Below are 12,695 nucleotides of genomic sequence, written 5' to 3' on the forward strand. Positions count from 1 at the left end.
GGCATCCCTGCTTCTGTGTGACAGCTGTGTTTACAGCACCCCAGACTGGCCCCACTGGCCTCCCCCCTCCACCTCTACCACTAATTTGGCATTTATACATGGTTTGCATTGCTGTAATGAAAATAATCAAGACATATTGAATTTCCCTTTAGAAACAGGATCTACTTGAAAGGCAAATGAAAAAATATAATCAACTTAACTTCTGTAGCATAAAAGTTATTGAATTACTATTAAATAGCAAAAGGACTCGGTCCTGTCATCCATTCTAAAGCTCCTTAATCACTATACCATACAACGAGGTCATATTCTCAGGTTTCAGGAATATTTGGGTATTTTCCATAGGCTTTAATGGAACAAGACCTATATGAACACAAACTAAATCCTCCCTCCCTGTTTAGTCAATCTAGATACTTCCTGTTTATTGCATCTTAGTGTTTATAAACAGTGAGTTTTAGTGCCTTCTAGCATTCTCTGGCCTGAGAAAATCTATGCAAGAGATTTGCACAGCTCACACACACACTGGGGGCTGGCATGAAAACCACCTGAAGAGCCTCAAGAGCCCGAGTTGCACTGTGGGTGGGACGGGACCACTGCAACAGTCTCGCAGCGCCTGGGGAACCTGCAGATCTGCACAGCCCACCCGGCAATCCCCTGGGCTGCTTTGCTTCCCAGTGTTTCTCAGGCAGAAGGCAGCAACTGCTTTCGCCTCTGTACTTGGGCTTTATTCTGCAGTTTTTCACAGAGCAAGGGGTCACCGAGGCTGCCTTACGCACTCTGAGCGAGGCAGGATAAGGGCTGTAACTAACCTGATCTGACTCAACGGGAGGCAATGAGGATTAAAATCAGCTTCAGAGAAGGCAGGAAAGGAATGATCAGTGATCATGACTACTGGGCAGCAGGAAGCGATGGTGAGAGGGACATCCAGTTCCCTTCACCAGCTGTTGCTGCTGCCCAGAGCCATGCCAAATTGCATTCTCCAGCCCACATTTCCCCAGAGTTGTCTGTCAAACCCTGATCAAGATACTCCAGATGACAAAGCACCTTCTGATCTTAACTGCTAAAGACATACACCTCCCAAAAGCTTCTATGGCTGCTAACTGCCTCAGAGAAAACGCTTCTTGTAACTGTCCAACTCTCACAACTTTCACATTTTCTTTAGAAAAGCACTGGAGACTGAACCACCCTTTACATTCAGTCTGGATCTTGGCACAGACTCTTTAAGAAGCTCTGGGACGACAACTCCGCCAACTCCAAGGTCAGTGAGGGTGAGGAGGTGCCCAAGGCACTGGGCAGAGGTTTCCCTGCAGCCCATGCTGCAGCCCATGGTGATGCCATGGGAAGAAAACTGAAGTAGTTCCTGTGTGAAAGACACCCACACTTAGCAGCCTGTGCTGAAAATGGTAGGCAAAACCATTAATTAGCTCGGTAACACGTCCACATTCTCGACTGCACTTCTGTTTACTGTGTGGCATGAGCAACAAAGGTGAAACATAGTCACAGTGCTTTTCCTAATAGGTCCAGAATGATCACGTTACACTGCTGTGATGCCCGTAACAGGGCTTCGCTACTCAAAATGCCACTTGCATTACTGCTGCATAACTTGAAGAGCATGAAGAATGGGTAAGCAGGAATACTCTAGACACTAAGGAATAAGGGAAGACAGCCTCTCAACTGCTTTAACTCCATTAGTTTCTGCTTAGGAGAGAATTTGGCTTCTTTTACAAATCACAATGAGGTTTGGAATGAGGAATTTCTGTCACCAGGATTATTCATACTAATGAGCATTAAGTCTCTATTAGTCGACCTTCTTCCTCATAATAATTAGTAGGGAAACATCTTAACCCAAGTACAGATCCTGACTTCCCTGTTTACTGCAAACACAAGTGCTTGAATGTGTCAGGCAGCAACAGAGATATGCAAGTTATGAGTGTGGTTGTCCTTGGCTTACACTTTGCTAGTCACCAACCAACGAGCAGAAACCGTCCTTTCCAGCAGGTTTAAACGCCGCCTGTAACAGGTGTGGGTTTTGTAATGTTCAAGGACTCAGCAAGGAAGCTCGCTCACAGAAACTGTCCTGAAGGCACTCTGGTGTGATATACACAGAGTAAGCTCCAACCCCCTGCCTGTCTCCCAGAGACACGGGGGCCGTAGGGCTGATGGGAAAGGCCTACTGTAACGAGTCTTATTCTCTCTGAACCCAAAACCCACGCAGAACTGGCCTTTAGCAGCACCAGTTACAGACACAGACCCCTTTGCTCTCCTATCCTCTGGCTGACTCAAGCACTGAAGCCATAGCGAAATGTTTGACGCTGCTGCCAGCCCTGCCTGGAGAGCTGGAGCTCAGGTGTCTGCATGACACGAAACACGCAACAAAGACACGATACTAAGAACTAGTTTTTGAAAGGCTCGCAGTCAGCGGTGCAGATCTCATGAACTCCCTAGCTCTGCTTCTTTAGAGGCAAACATCTGAACTTCCCAAATACAGGTTGCCTCCCAAAGAAGCAGCTTCTTCAGACTAGAATGAAGTAAAAAACGTTCTGTGTGCTCCATGTCTCTGACTCTATTACTGCATGCATCCCTCGCGTTCACAATGCTGCCTGTAACCCGTGACTCCACCACCCTGAATGAGCTCTGGGGAGACGAGCTTTGCATCTCCTTAAAAACAGGCACTTTACTGAGTCCCAGCTCCTGAGAGGAAGCACTGCCTCAACGCAGTGGAAAAACCTTTAGTAGCCATGAGCCTCCTTGGTCTTGTCTGGCACACGGGGCTGGGCTCAAGGCAGGTGCTCTGTGATTTTTCTGTCGATGAGAACTGCAGGGAGGATTAGTTTTGCTCTAGAGGAACAAAGTGCCCTCCATTCTGTTAATATTCAGTCTTGTGCTCAAGCTCCAGAGGCTCACGGACACCACAAAGCAAGCAACTATCAAATATCTACCAAAATAGCTATGGGATAGCCAAGCCAAATGAAAGCAAACGCCCAGGCCAATGGCATGTTGGTGTTTGTGTCTTTGTCAGAAACGCCAGCCCTTCATGGAAATTCAAATGTCCTGACTGGGATTTGGGATTTATTTTCAGCTTCCAGGAGAAACCACAAAGGGGATCTATGAAAAGGGTTCCTGTGCCACCAGGCAGACTACCTCCCAACCTGAATTAATGTTTCACGGAACTCCATCCTTCAGCCAGTACAAACTGCCCCAACTACTGAGATCGAATCAGCTAAGATGATTTATGCCAGCTAAGAGCTAGCCACTATAAATTAACAGCTGCTCAGAGGTCTAAGACCCACGTACAAATGATTCCATACTATGTCACAAGATTAGGGGCAATTTCTCAAGTTCCTAGTTTGCCCCTGTGTTCTTTGAGGAGTGATGTATCTGCCAACGTGACAGCAGTAACATTTTTTTCTAGTCATTACTAACACGGCCAGTCATTTTGAGCAAAACAAAGGCTAAAGTTGTTCCCAGTTTTTGTGCAAATTGTACAAGTGCCAGCACATGCACAGACACCACTTACAACGCCTTGCACCTCAATGCTATTTCACTTTTGCTTGTATAACAGAAGATTTTTTCTTCCTGTTTTCGTTTAGAAAAGACTCCTGGCATTTGGCTGATCCTATTCAGCATCCCAGTTTCCAACCCTGCAGGTCTACCTGGTTTTTGAAAACCAGAGTAAATTACTGAGAGCTCCAGCCTGGCATGTTCCATAGTTCCATGACACAGCAGCAAACCATACACGAACACAGGCTTTGCATCTGCTCAGTGTAAGGAAAATCAACCCATTCACCAGAGCTGGGGAACACTGTGCTTCCGATGGCCATCAACAGTGCATCACAAACAGAGGATCAATTAATTAATAACAATGTGCCTTAATGTGTATGAATCAACATGCCTTCCCACCTAAGGAGAGCCAAACACTCGCAGCACCAGCCCGCACACACTCGAGCACGTTGTTTCCCTGGCTAGTCACTGAAATGAGTGCTGAGAATTCTGGTCCAGGTCTCTACCAGAGGAGCCAAATGCACCATAAAATCCTTCACGCATTTGCTCACCGCACATCACACCCAGCTGTACAGTGCAAAGAGTCTTGTTTTGCAGATAAAGCCTGAAGCACACAGAGGCTAAATCCAGATCTTGTAAGCTATCTAGCCACGCAGTCTCAGCTACGTTCAGCGTCTCCCAGGGCCTGGGTCTAAACAGTTTCATCCAAGTCATTTCATGACACTTGCTCTGAAAACAGTATTTCTTCCGCAGCTTACAAAGTTGTAACAACTCCAGTCGAACATGTAATCTCTGGCACCCTGCCCGTTTGAGAGTTGACATTTACAAAAGACTACCAAAAAGCGGACCCCTCTCTGGAGTGTCAACTGCTCCTTCCTACCCGTGTTTTTCCGAGGAGAGCAGTGATACGTTTTGCATTTTCCCACAGCTCTTTAGCACCCTCTGTCGTTATCTTTTTCCAATCAGACTGTCACTTTGCTGTGGCATAAAAAAAAACCAAGCAAGGTCTTTTTCTCAAGCAGCATAAAAATAAGGATGAGTGATATAGTAATGTGCAACCAGAAAGCAAGGAAAACAAGAGCAGGTTGCTCTCGTAGCAACGCTTTCTTTGCTACCCACTTCAGCAAAGAGCTGAGCCATGACTGCAATTTTGTCTAACAAGACCTGACCAATAGCTCATCTCAAACGTAAATATCAGGACTAGAAACTTTCTAGTTCTCTGCTTTCAAGATTTGCTGCCATTAGAGGCAGAAATCTTGTCCAATTACTTCTCAGATACATAACACTGAGGCCTCTAAGCCCATGGCTTACAATTCATCTGATGCTCAGTGCTGCTGCATCCTGCTTGTCTCAGCCCCTTCGAGCACAGCCATCCCTCTGCCACGGGATCCTCCCCAGGAGCAGGTGGATCTCAGCCACCACTGCAGCCACAAACAGCTCCACACAGACCCAAGGCACCACATAAACCCTTCACTCAGTGTGCTCTGACAGCAAGTGGTAACTAAACACAAATTGTCTACTGTCAAAGTGAGATCAGGTGTGTTGGACAGCATGTACATACCTGTGTGCATACAGCAGGAGTAATCACGACATGGCAGGAGAAGTCTTGGCACCCGAGAGCTCACTGAAGAGCCAGAACTTGCCAGCTGCTCTCACTTACCTGCAGCCTTACACAGCCTCCACAGAGACTTTTACAGACACAGGACAGTAACTCCATACAGTCACTTGCAAGCATTAAAATCCTTTTTCAGAACACCACAATTAAAAACCAGAACCATTTAAGTGCATACTGTGTGATAAACCACCACCACGTTCTGTTTCAATCCAATCATTTGCTGGCCTTCAGAACAAGCGTGAAAGGACTGAGAACTGCATGTGTATGGGGAAGAAGACTGTCTGCTCCTTTCAGGGCATCTGGGCAAGGACCTTCACCATGCAAAAAACCAAAAGGGGTAAGGAGAGGGACTCATAAACAAGAACATAAAGAGAGACAAAACTGATGCACAAATGATAAGACAGGAATGTATGTCGGAATGTGAGAACACTTCTTCCAGCAAGGTTATCTAAGCCAGATACAAACCCTGAGCAATTAGCATTAACAAAGACAATAACCAGGAAAACAAAACAAAATAACCCTGGTCATTCACACCAATTGTTGGGTTATCAAGAAACTGCAGACTACATTGCTTTTGGCCAGAATAGTTTTGTTTAACAGGAGCTGCTATGGTGCTATTTTCTGATGGGTGACCAAACCACTGTCAGTAACACAGGGATGTTTCAGCTCCTGCTGAACCAAGGCCTTCTCTTTCACCCTGCCCAGCCAGCACACAGGCTGGGGGTGCACAGGGAGCTGAGAAGGAACGCCTGGGGTGCCAGGACTTGTGGGACCTGTGTGTGTCCCTTCTGTCTCTGCTGCCAGCACAGGAGGAAAGGGACATGGCTGCCTGTGTGTGCTTTGCAGGGTCCCCATTGCAGAAGCAGGGCAAGGCCTGGCTTGCCCGTGCTACATCAGTGTCCCACAGGTGTCTGTCTGTGTCTGAGACATGAGCTCGGAGTCACAGCTGCATGAACCCACACGTGGGAAAGCAGGAGCTACATCCTTGGCCCAGGGCAGGCACAGGTCAAGGATCCAGGCACCTGAGGCTGGGCTCCAGCAGCTGTGCAGCAGTCCCAGGCCAGAGCTGCTGAAAGGGGCAGCCACTTATAACGTCCCTGAACAGAAACATGCGTGGGGAGAACAAAGTGTTGGAGAGCAGCTGGATGGCCTCAGTTAACGGTGTAGCCCTGCCAGTGGCTCCTAACTCCAGCTAGCAGGTATGCACCAGCTGGAGAGCAGGGCTGAGGTGTGTCCTTGTGCTGCACTGAGGTGGGAAGCGTGAGAAAGCACAGGGGCTGGAAAGACTTCACCTCTGTGGGTCCATCCAGCCTCCTTCCCTCCTGAAGATGACATGGCCACCTCGCTGCATACTCCTGCCCTGCACCAGTGTTACTCCCACTTTTATTCATTTCTTTATTTAAAAAAGAAAACAAAACAAAGCAACAAACACTCTTTTTTCTTAATCACAACTTCTGATCTCTGTTAGAACTTGCAATCCTAGAGCCCGTGCAGCTAGAAGGCCATCATTGCCAGCTCTTGTGCTGGAACAGAACAAGCCATTTCTTCCATCCAGGTATACAGACCTTTTTCATAGGAGAAAATCCAAAGATTTGAAAGCTACCCTCTTAGTGCCTACCTCACATCACATGCTGACAGCTTTTCTCCTCTCCTCTCCTGCCAGGATGGCTGTGCTCACCTGACCAGACAAGCACCAACTGCCAACACTCCCGAGGGCTCTCCTGCACTGTGGAAGTACAACAGCTCCCTCGGAGATCCTGCAACTCGGAGCTGTGCTCTCCAATCCTGCATGCAGCCAGCAGCAGCTCCACAGAACAATTCTACCTGTGTGTTTCTCATGGAGAAAAGATAGATGCTGTTGCCTTCCCCTCGTCTCAAAGCTTCCTGAGAGCACACGCGAATCCCCGTCTGGCTGCCCGTAATGCCCAGGCGTGCCAAGTCCCCAGCATCCTGCTGCCTTTCACAGCAGCTAACTCTTCACACAAACGGCCTTCTGCACGAGGAGATGTTTGGAATGATTTCATACATTTGGAAGTAGTGTCCACCTGATGGCTGCAGCTAACAGCACAGTACATGAGAGTACTCCAACAACTCATTGAACTTTTCAAAGTCCACGGAAAAAGCCTCAGGCTGGAAAATGACTGAGATTCCAAAACATTCAGGCAAGTGCTGGAATAAAGTACTGCAGTGAAACATCCTCGTGGAGCAAAATGAAGTGGACAATTCTTTTGCTTACAATATCTGTAAGGAGAAAAAAACCCACAGGAACCCAGTTTAAGGCAGGAAACACATTTTAAAACTGCATTTTCTACAGAATGACACCTCGAGGAGAGAATGCTTCTCCTGCTCCTGACAGAAGGATGACCAGTCGTGGTCCTTGAGGGTCTATGAAGCAGGACTAAAGAGTCTATGAAAGCTGATACCACAAAGGAAACATGTAATGTACAGGCCTATAATGTGATTTAAATCTTCCTCGGGAAATCACAGAATCTCAAGGGACTTCGAAAGCTCATCCAGTCCAACCCCTCTGCCAGAGAAGGGCCACCTAGAGTAGGTCACACAGAACATCTCCAGGTGGGTTTTGAATGTCTCCAGGGAAGGAGAATCCACTAGCATCTACACAAACCAGATGTTCTCAGGGAAAGCATACAGTTCTCAACACAGGCTTCTGCCAGCGAGAACGTACAGCTTCTATGGTTAGAGACACTAGCTGCATAAAAGCATTTTGGCATGACAATCAATTTTGTGCTGAATGTAAGAAAACATCTGAGAAAAAAGCCCCAAACCCAAACATGTCAGTAAATCCCAGCTTCTCTCCTAGAAAGCAGGGCTTTAAGACTCTCTAAAGAACACCTTGATATCAAAAACAAGAAGACACACAATTTGTCAGTCTGAGAATTCAACTTGATACTTGTAAAAGTGCCTGGCTTAACTTTTTGGAATGTTTTTTTTCCCTCCCCAAACACTTAAGGCCTGAAGCTTAAAACAGAAATATCACAAATCCTCAGGTATGGTAAAACCAGCAGAGTTTCACACAGACAATGCAGAAAACGTGCTCATCTGCTGAGTATGGCAAACTACCATCCTTAAACAGGGCTGGCAAGCAGAGCTCTTGAACTTACTGCACAAGGCTTTTGTGGGATTGACCTGTTGCCCAGCAAGCAGCTGCTGCAGCTTCTTGATGTCTATGCGTGCCTCAGCCATGCTTTCCAGATCTCTGCCCTGAGTGGAACTCTGACACTCATCCTCCGATGCTGAAAGCGTAAGAATACAACATGTAGTCAAAATATCAGAAGCTTAAACACCTGTAAGGACAGACCTGGTAACCCCTGAAGAGCTGGAACTCCAACAGGCTGCTCTTCATAAACAGCAGTGCAAGAAAGAGAAAGTCAATTTCCCTATGAAGTTGTCAAGAGTACTGGAAAAGAGTCCCCCACAAACATGGCACAGCCACTGCCCACTTTTCTGTTTAAGGTTTCATTTGAAGACTTCCATGTACTTAATGCTATTGTGTAAGGAGTAACAGGGAGGCCACAGACAAGGAAACTTACCCCAGGGAGGATTTCCCAAGTCTTTAAAATGTGTTGTTACAGATACTAAGTCGGTTTCTATTTTCAAGTTCATTTCTCCACTCAGGTTTGCCTCAATCACCTGCAAAACAACCATGTTCCACGTTAGGCAAGCTGCTTCCACCCTGCAGAACTGAGGAGAATGAAGAACCTCCAGCTTATGTGAAGTCCCCCACACAGACACCCGAGACGGGCCTCATGCCATCGGCATTGCTTTCACAAAATCACCTGGAAGGCCTCCAGATGCTTTCCTGAAGGACCACAATTTCTTACCAGCTACAAAGAGTCTTGTACCAACACCATGCCATGTTCTTTCAAGGATTCAGTACAAGGAGCACCCCCTTTCTGGGAAGCCCAGGACAAGCTTTTTAGTCTAAGTCCTAAAATAAACCCCACCATTAGTCTTCAGGTGCCTTTAGTTCAATGTCTGACCTATCCCACAACAAGATATAACACAGGGACACCAGTTTGGGCACCAGGGAAACACGCTATATCCGAGGTAAAACAAGGTCTGCAGAACACATACCGAAGCACCTTGACTTACAATAGAATTGCTGAGATTCCTCATCCTCTCCACAACATTCTTCATTGTTTTCAGCACTGGTAGGTAAATACTGACCTAGAAAGAGGCAAGATCTGCATTGTCACAAATATTTCAAGTGTGGCTGGGATGCAATGTATTTATTTCTCCCTTCAGCCACATCTTCCTTTGGACTTGGTTATCTACTGAGAGCAAGCATCATAGTACTTAACTCAAGTCAGCCAAGGACTTGGGAGCAGAGGAACCCTTTACCACTACAACAACAGGCCACTGCTCTAGCAGTGGCTTTAGACACGCTATCCCAAGTCTGCATTCCAATGGATACAAGTCTTTGCAGATAAGACTTTGTGAACCCACATCTCTGTTACTGAGCAGTTAACAGTTCCTGTAGCCAAAGAGGAAAGAACACGATTCCCGTGGTACCGTAATCATCTCCGGAGCTGTAGCAGTGTGAGTCAGAAAGAACGGAACAAAGAACAGAACAGGTTTCTATGGAGTCCTGAGCATTCAAATATCCTCAGCTATAGAGGTAGCAGACAGCCACAACCTCAAATAGGAGCACATTTGCACAAAGCCCTCTCCTTGTAACTCTGCTAAGAGTCAAAAAGGATACAGAGAGGGCACCTGAAAATCAAGAGGAAACACACAGATACCAAATTCTGCCAGGCAGGCCATGAATTTCAAAACAAACATATTTCTTGGGCCACCTGGCACCTACACAGTGAAAACAGTCTAAATCAGTGTAGTTTGGAGGTGCTCTTGCCTCAAGCCATGTAAGTCCTTTGCCACTCCTTTCCTTCACCCTAAATATCATAGCAATGACCAGTAACCACCTCCTCAGTTTTGGCAGGTTCTGGACTCTCTTGTCGAGATGGAAGCCCCGTCCCATCCCTCTCCAAATCTCTCCCTTCCAGCCTTCCCTCCTGCTTTTCACCACCTCTCCAAAACCCAATGGGGTTCCACAGCAACAGCACTCCTCGTGCAACCTTCCCTTTCCTTGAGAAACAGGCAAACAAACAAAAGCTTACATCAAAGTCTGGCACGCTGGGCTCCCTGAAGTCGCTCCACAGCCTTCTGGGAATAACCCCCACAGGAATGTCGTGTGTCACAACCCGACTGCTGCTCGACAGGGATGGCTTGAGGGAGAGAGAGAGTGTTGCAGTTAGAGGCCCCAAGTTCTGAATGCAGGTTTGTCAGCCCCACTCTGGGAAATGCTGTCAGTGGGTGCCCCAGATTGTTTGTGTGCCACAGGTTCCCCCTGGTCTGCTGCTAAGCAGACTTCACTGCTGAACCAGCAACAGGCCGTGAGGTATCGGCTGTTAGTAGCTCTGTGCTGTCCTTGGAAATGAGGAGGGGAACCAGGGAAGAGGTAGTAGCAACAAAAAATCTGGAAGACAGCAGTTTGAAGTGGAATGGCAGGACAATCAAAAGCACCACAGAGACAAATACGACCCCAAAACCTCCTTCACTCAATGGCTTCAATGCAATGACCCAAACAAGACTTGGAGAATGAACCAGTGGAGAAGAGCTGACACTAGAAGAGAGATGTATCAATCACGTGGCTTTCATTTTTCCTCCACCTTCCCCTTGCCTTTGGAAAATACAAAGCTAGCTCTGTGGTCTCCCAACCACAACGTCAGGAAAGGCCCGTGAAATGGAAAATGGCATGACTCTTCTATATTTAGCTTCCTAGAATCCCAGCAAACACCACCAAAGCTTCTACTTGATCTTAGCTAAAGCACTTAACTTTTAAAAGCTTTTTCTTAATAAAGAAGATAAAGGCACGGTTGCACTTACTAGCTCCACAGCAACTCTAAGACAGGGACAGTGCTTGTTAGTCAACTTAATCTTCACTGCCTTAGCATTCTGGGCAGTTTTTAATGCTCTCGACAGGTTCTCAGGTGCCAACTCTAAATAGATTTCATTGTGCTCAGCAGCTACTCCTTCCATCTGAAACTCATCGAAGAAATTCCCCTGCAAGTTTTGAAGGTTGGGAAATAAAACAAAGCAATTAAAAAACCAAAATACTAAACCCAAAACAGACAGAGGGGCAATTTTTACCTATCAGAGCTTAAGCTCAGAATGTCCTATGTGCAACAAGCTTTTCTCTGCCTGGCATCACTTGCAGGAACCACGCCAGGCTGCATAAGCATGAAGGCACATCGCTTCAACCTAAGCCCGTCAATTTCAGGTTCTCCCCTATCACCTAGCGGTCCTCAAAACACAGAGTACAACAGCTGAGTAACACTCTCCTGTTCCCAGTTTTGGACATGCCCTTATGGCTCAGCACACAAGCTCTGGATCTCATGGCACTTACAAAGGTGGATGTCAAGAGGATGGGATAGCACTTTTTAACTGTTGTCTCCACTGACAGCACTAAGGGTAATGGCCATAAGCTGGAACACAGAAAGCTACACTTAAATATAGGGAAAAACTTGTTTACTATAAGGATGAGAGAGAGCCCTGGCCCAGGCTGCCCAGGGAGGGTGTGGAGGCTCCTTCTCGGGAGGTTTCCAAACCCGCCTGGACATGTTCCTGTGCCCCCTGAGCCAGGGGAACCTGCTGTAGCAGGGCCTGGGCCTGGAGAAGCTCTAAAGGCCCCTACCATACTATCATTCTGTGTCTAGCCAGAAACACCAGACAGCCCAGCAAACAGAGCACCTTCAGCGACCGGCCAGGCCGTGACAGCGCTGTCAGGCAGGAGCCATGTGTGCAAGAAACGCCTCGTACACCAGACCCGCTCCGGTTTCAACCACGCGCGGTTACCCAAGTGCCCCGGGGCTCACCTGGCAGAGCTCGCACCACATACTGACGCCTCCATTGGCTACTTTGTCGGACAGGATGAAATACAGCTTGTCGACCGTCAGCCGCAGGGTGCAGCTCTTGGCTAACTTGGCGATTGTGTTAATTACACCTGCCGGGAGGGACGGAACGTGACCCGCCGTAACCGCCTCACCCCTCTCCTCAGCGGACGGGGAGAAACCGCCGCCTCAGAGACCTCCCCGCGCCCCTTCCCAGGGCGCCGGCACACTCACGGCTGAAGTGGTTGAGGCAGGCGAGATCCACGATCTTCGCCCGGAATCGCATGGCGGCGGGACACGCGCGGCCTCAGCCGCCGCCGGCCTCCCGTCAGCCGCGCCGCCTCCCCTCAGCCGCGCCGGCCTCCCCTCAGCCGCGCCGCCTTCCCCTCAGCCGCCGCCGCCGCCTCCCCTCAGCAGCCGCGCCGCCTCCCCTCAGCCGCGCCGCCTCCCCACAGCAGCCGCGCCGCCTTCCCCTCAGCCGCCGCCGCCGGCCTCCCCTCAGCCGCCGCCGGCCTCCCCTCAGCCGCCGCCGGCCTCCCCTCAGCCGCCGCGCCGCCTTCCCCTCAGCCGCCGCCGCCGGCCTCCCCTCAGCCGCGCCGCCTCCCCTCAGCCGCGCCGCCTCCCCTCAGCCGCGCCGGCCGCAGCGGGCCACAGCGCCCGGGCAGCGTGGC

General features: G+C 48.7%; 1 protein-coding gene across 1 annotated transcript; it reads right to left on the reverse strand.

Annotated features, from left to right (window-relative positions):
• Positions 1–5,849: 5,849 nt before the first annotated feature.
• On the reverse strand, positions 5,850–12,385 carry HUS1 (HUS1 checkpoint clamp component). Its single transcript, XM_061996158.1, has 8 exons — positions 12,259–12,385; positions 12,010–12,137; positions 11,021–11,197; positions 10,252–10,359; positions 9,227–9,301; positions 8,665–8,764; positions 8,236–8,367; positions 5,850–7,354 (listed from the first exon to the last, which is right to left on the reverse strand). The coding sequence occupies exons 1-8, from the start codon at positions 12,308–12,310 to the stop codon at positions 7,272–7,274; spliced, it is 855 nt and encodes a 284-aa protein (XP_061852142.1). The 5' UTR covers positions 12,311–12,385; the 3' UTR covers positions 5,850–7,271.
• Between the last annotated feature and the right edge of the window lie 310 nt (positions 12,386–12,695).

The sequence above is a fragment of the Colius striatus genome, chromosome 5 (genome assembly GCF_028858725.1).
Source record: "Colius striatus isolate bColStr4 chromosome 5, bColStr4.1.hap1, whole genome shotgun sequence".
Classification (NCBI taxonomy): Eukaryota; Metazoa; Chordata; class Aves; order Coliiformes; family Coliidae; genus Colius; species Colius striatus.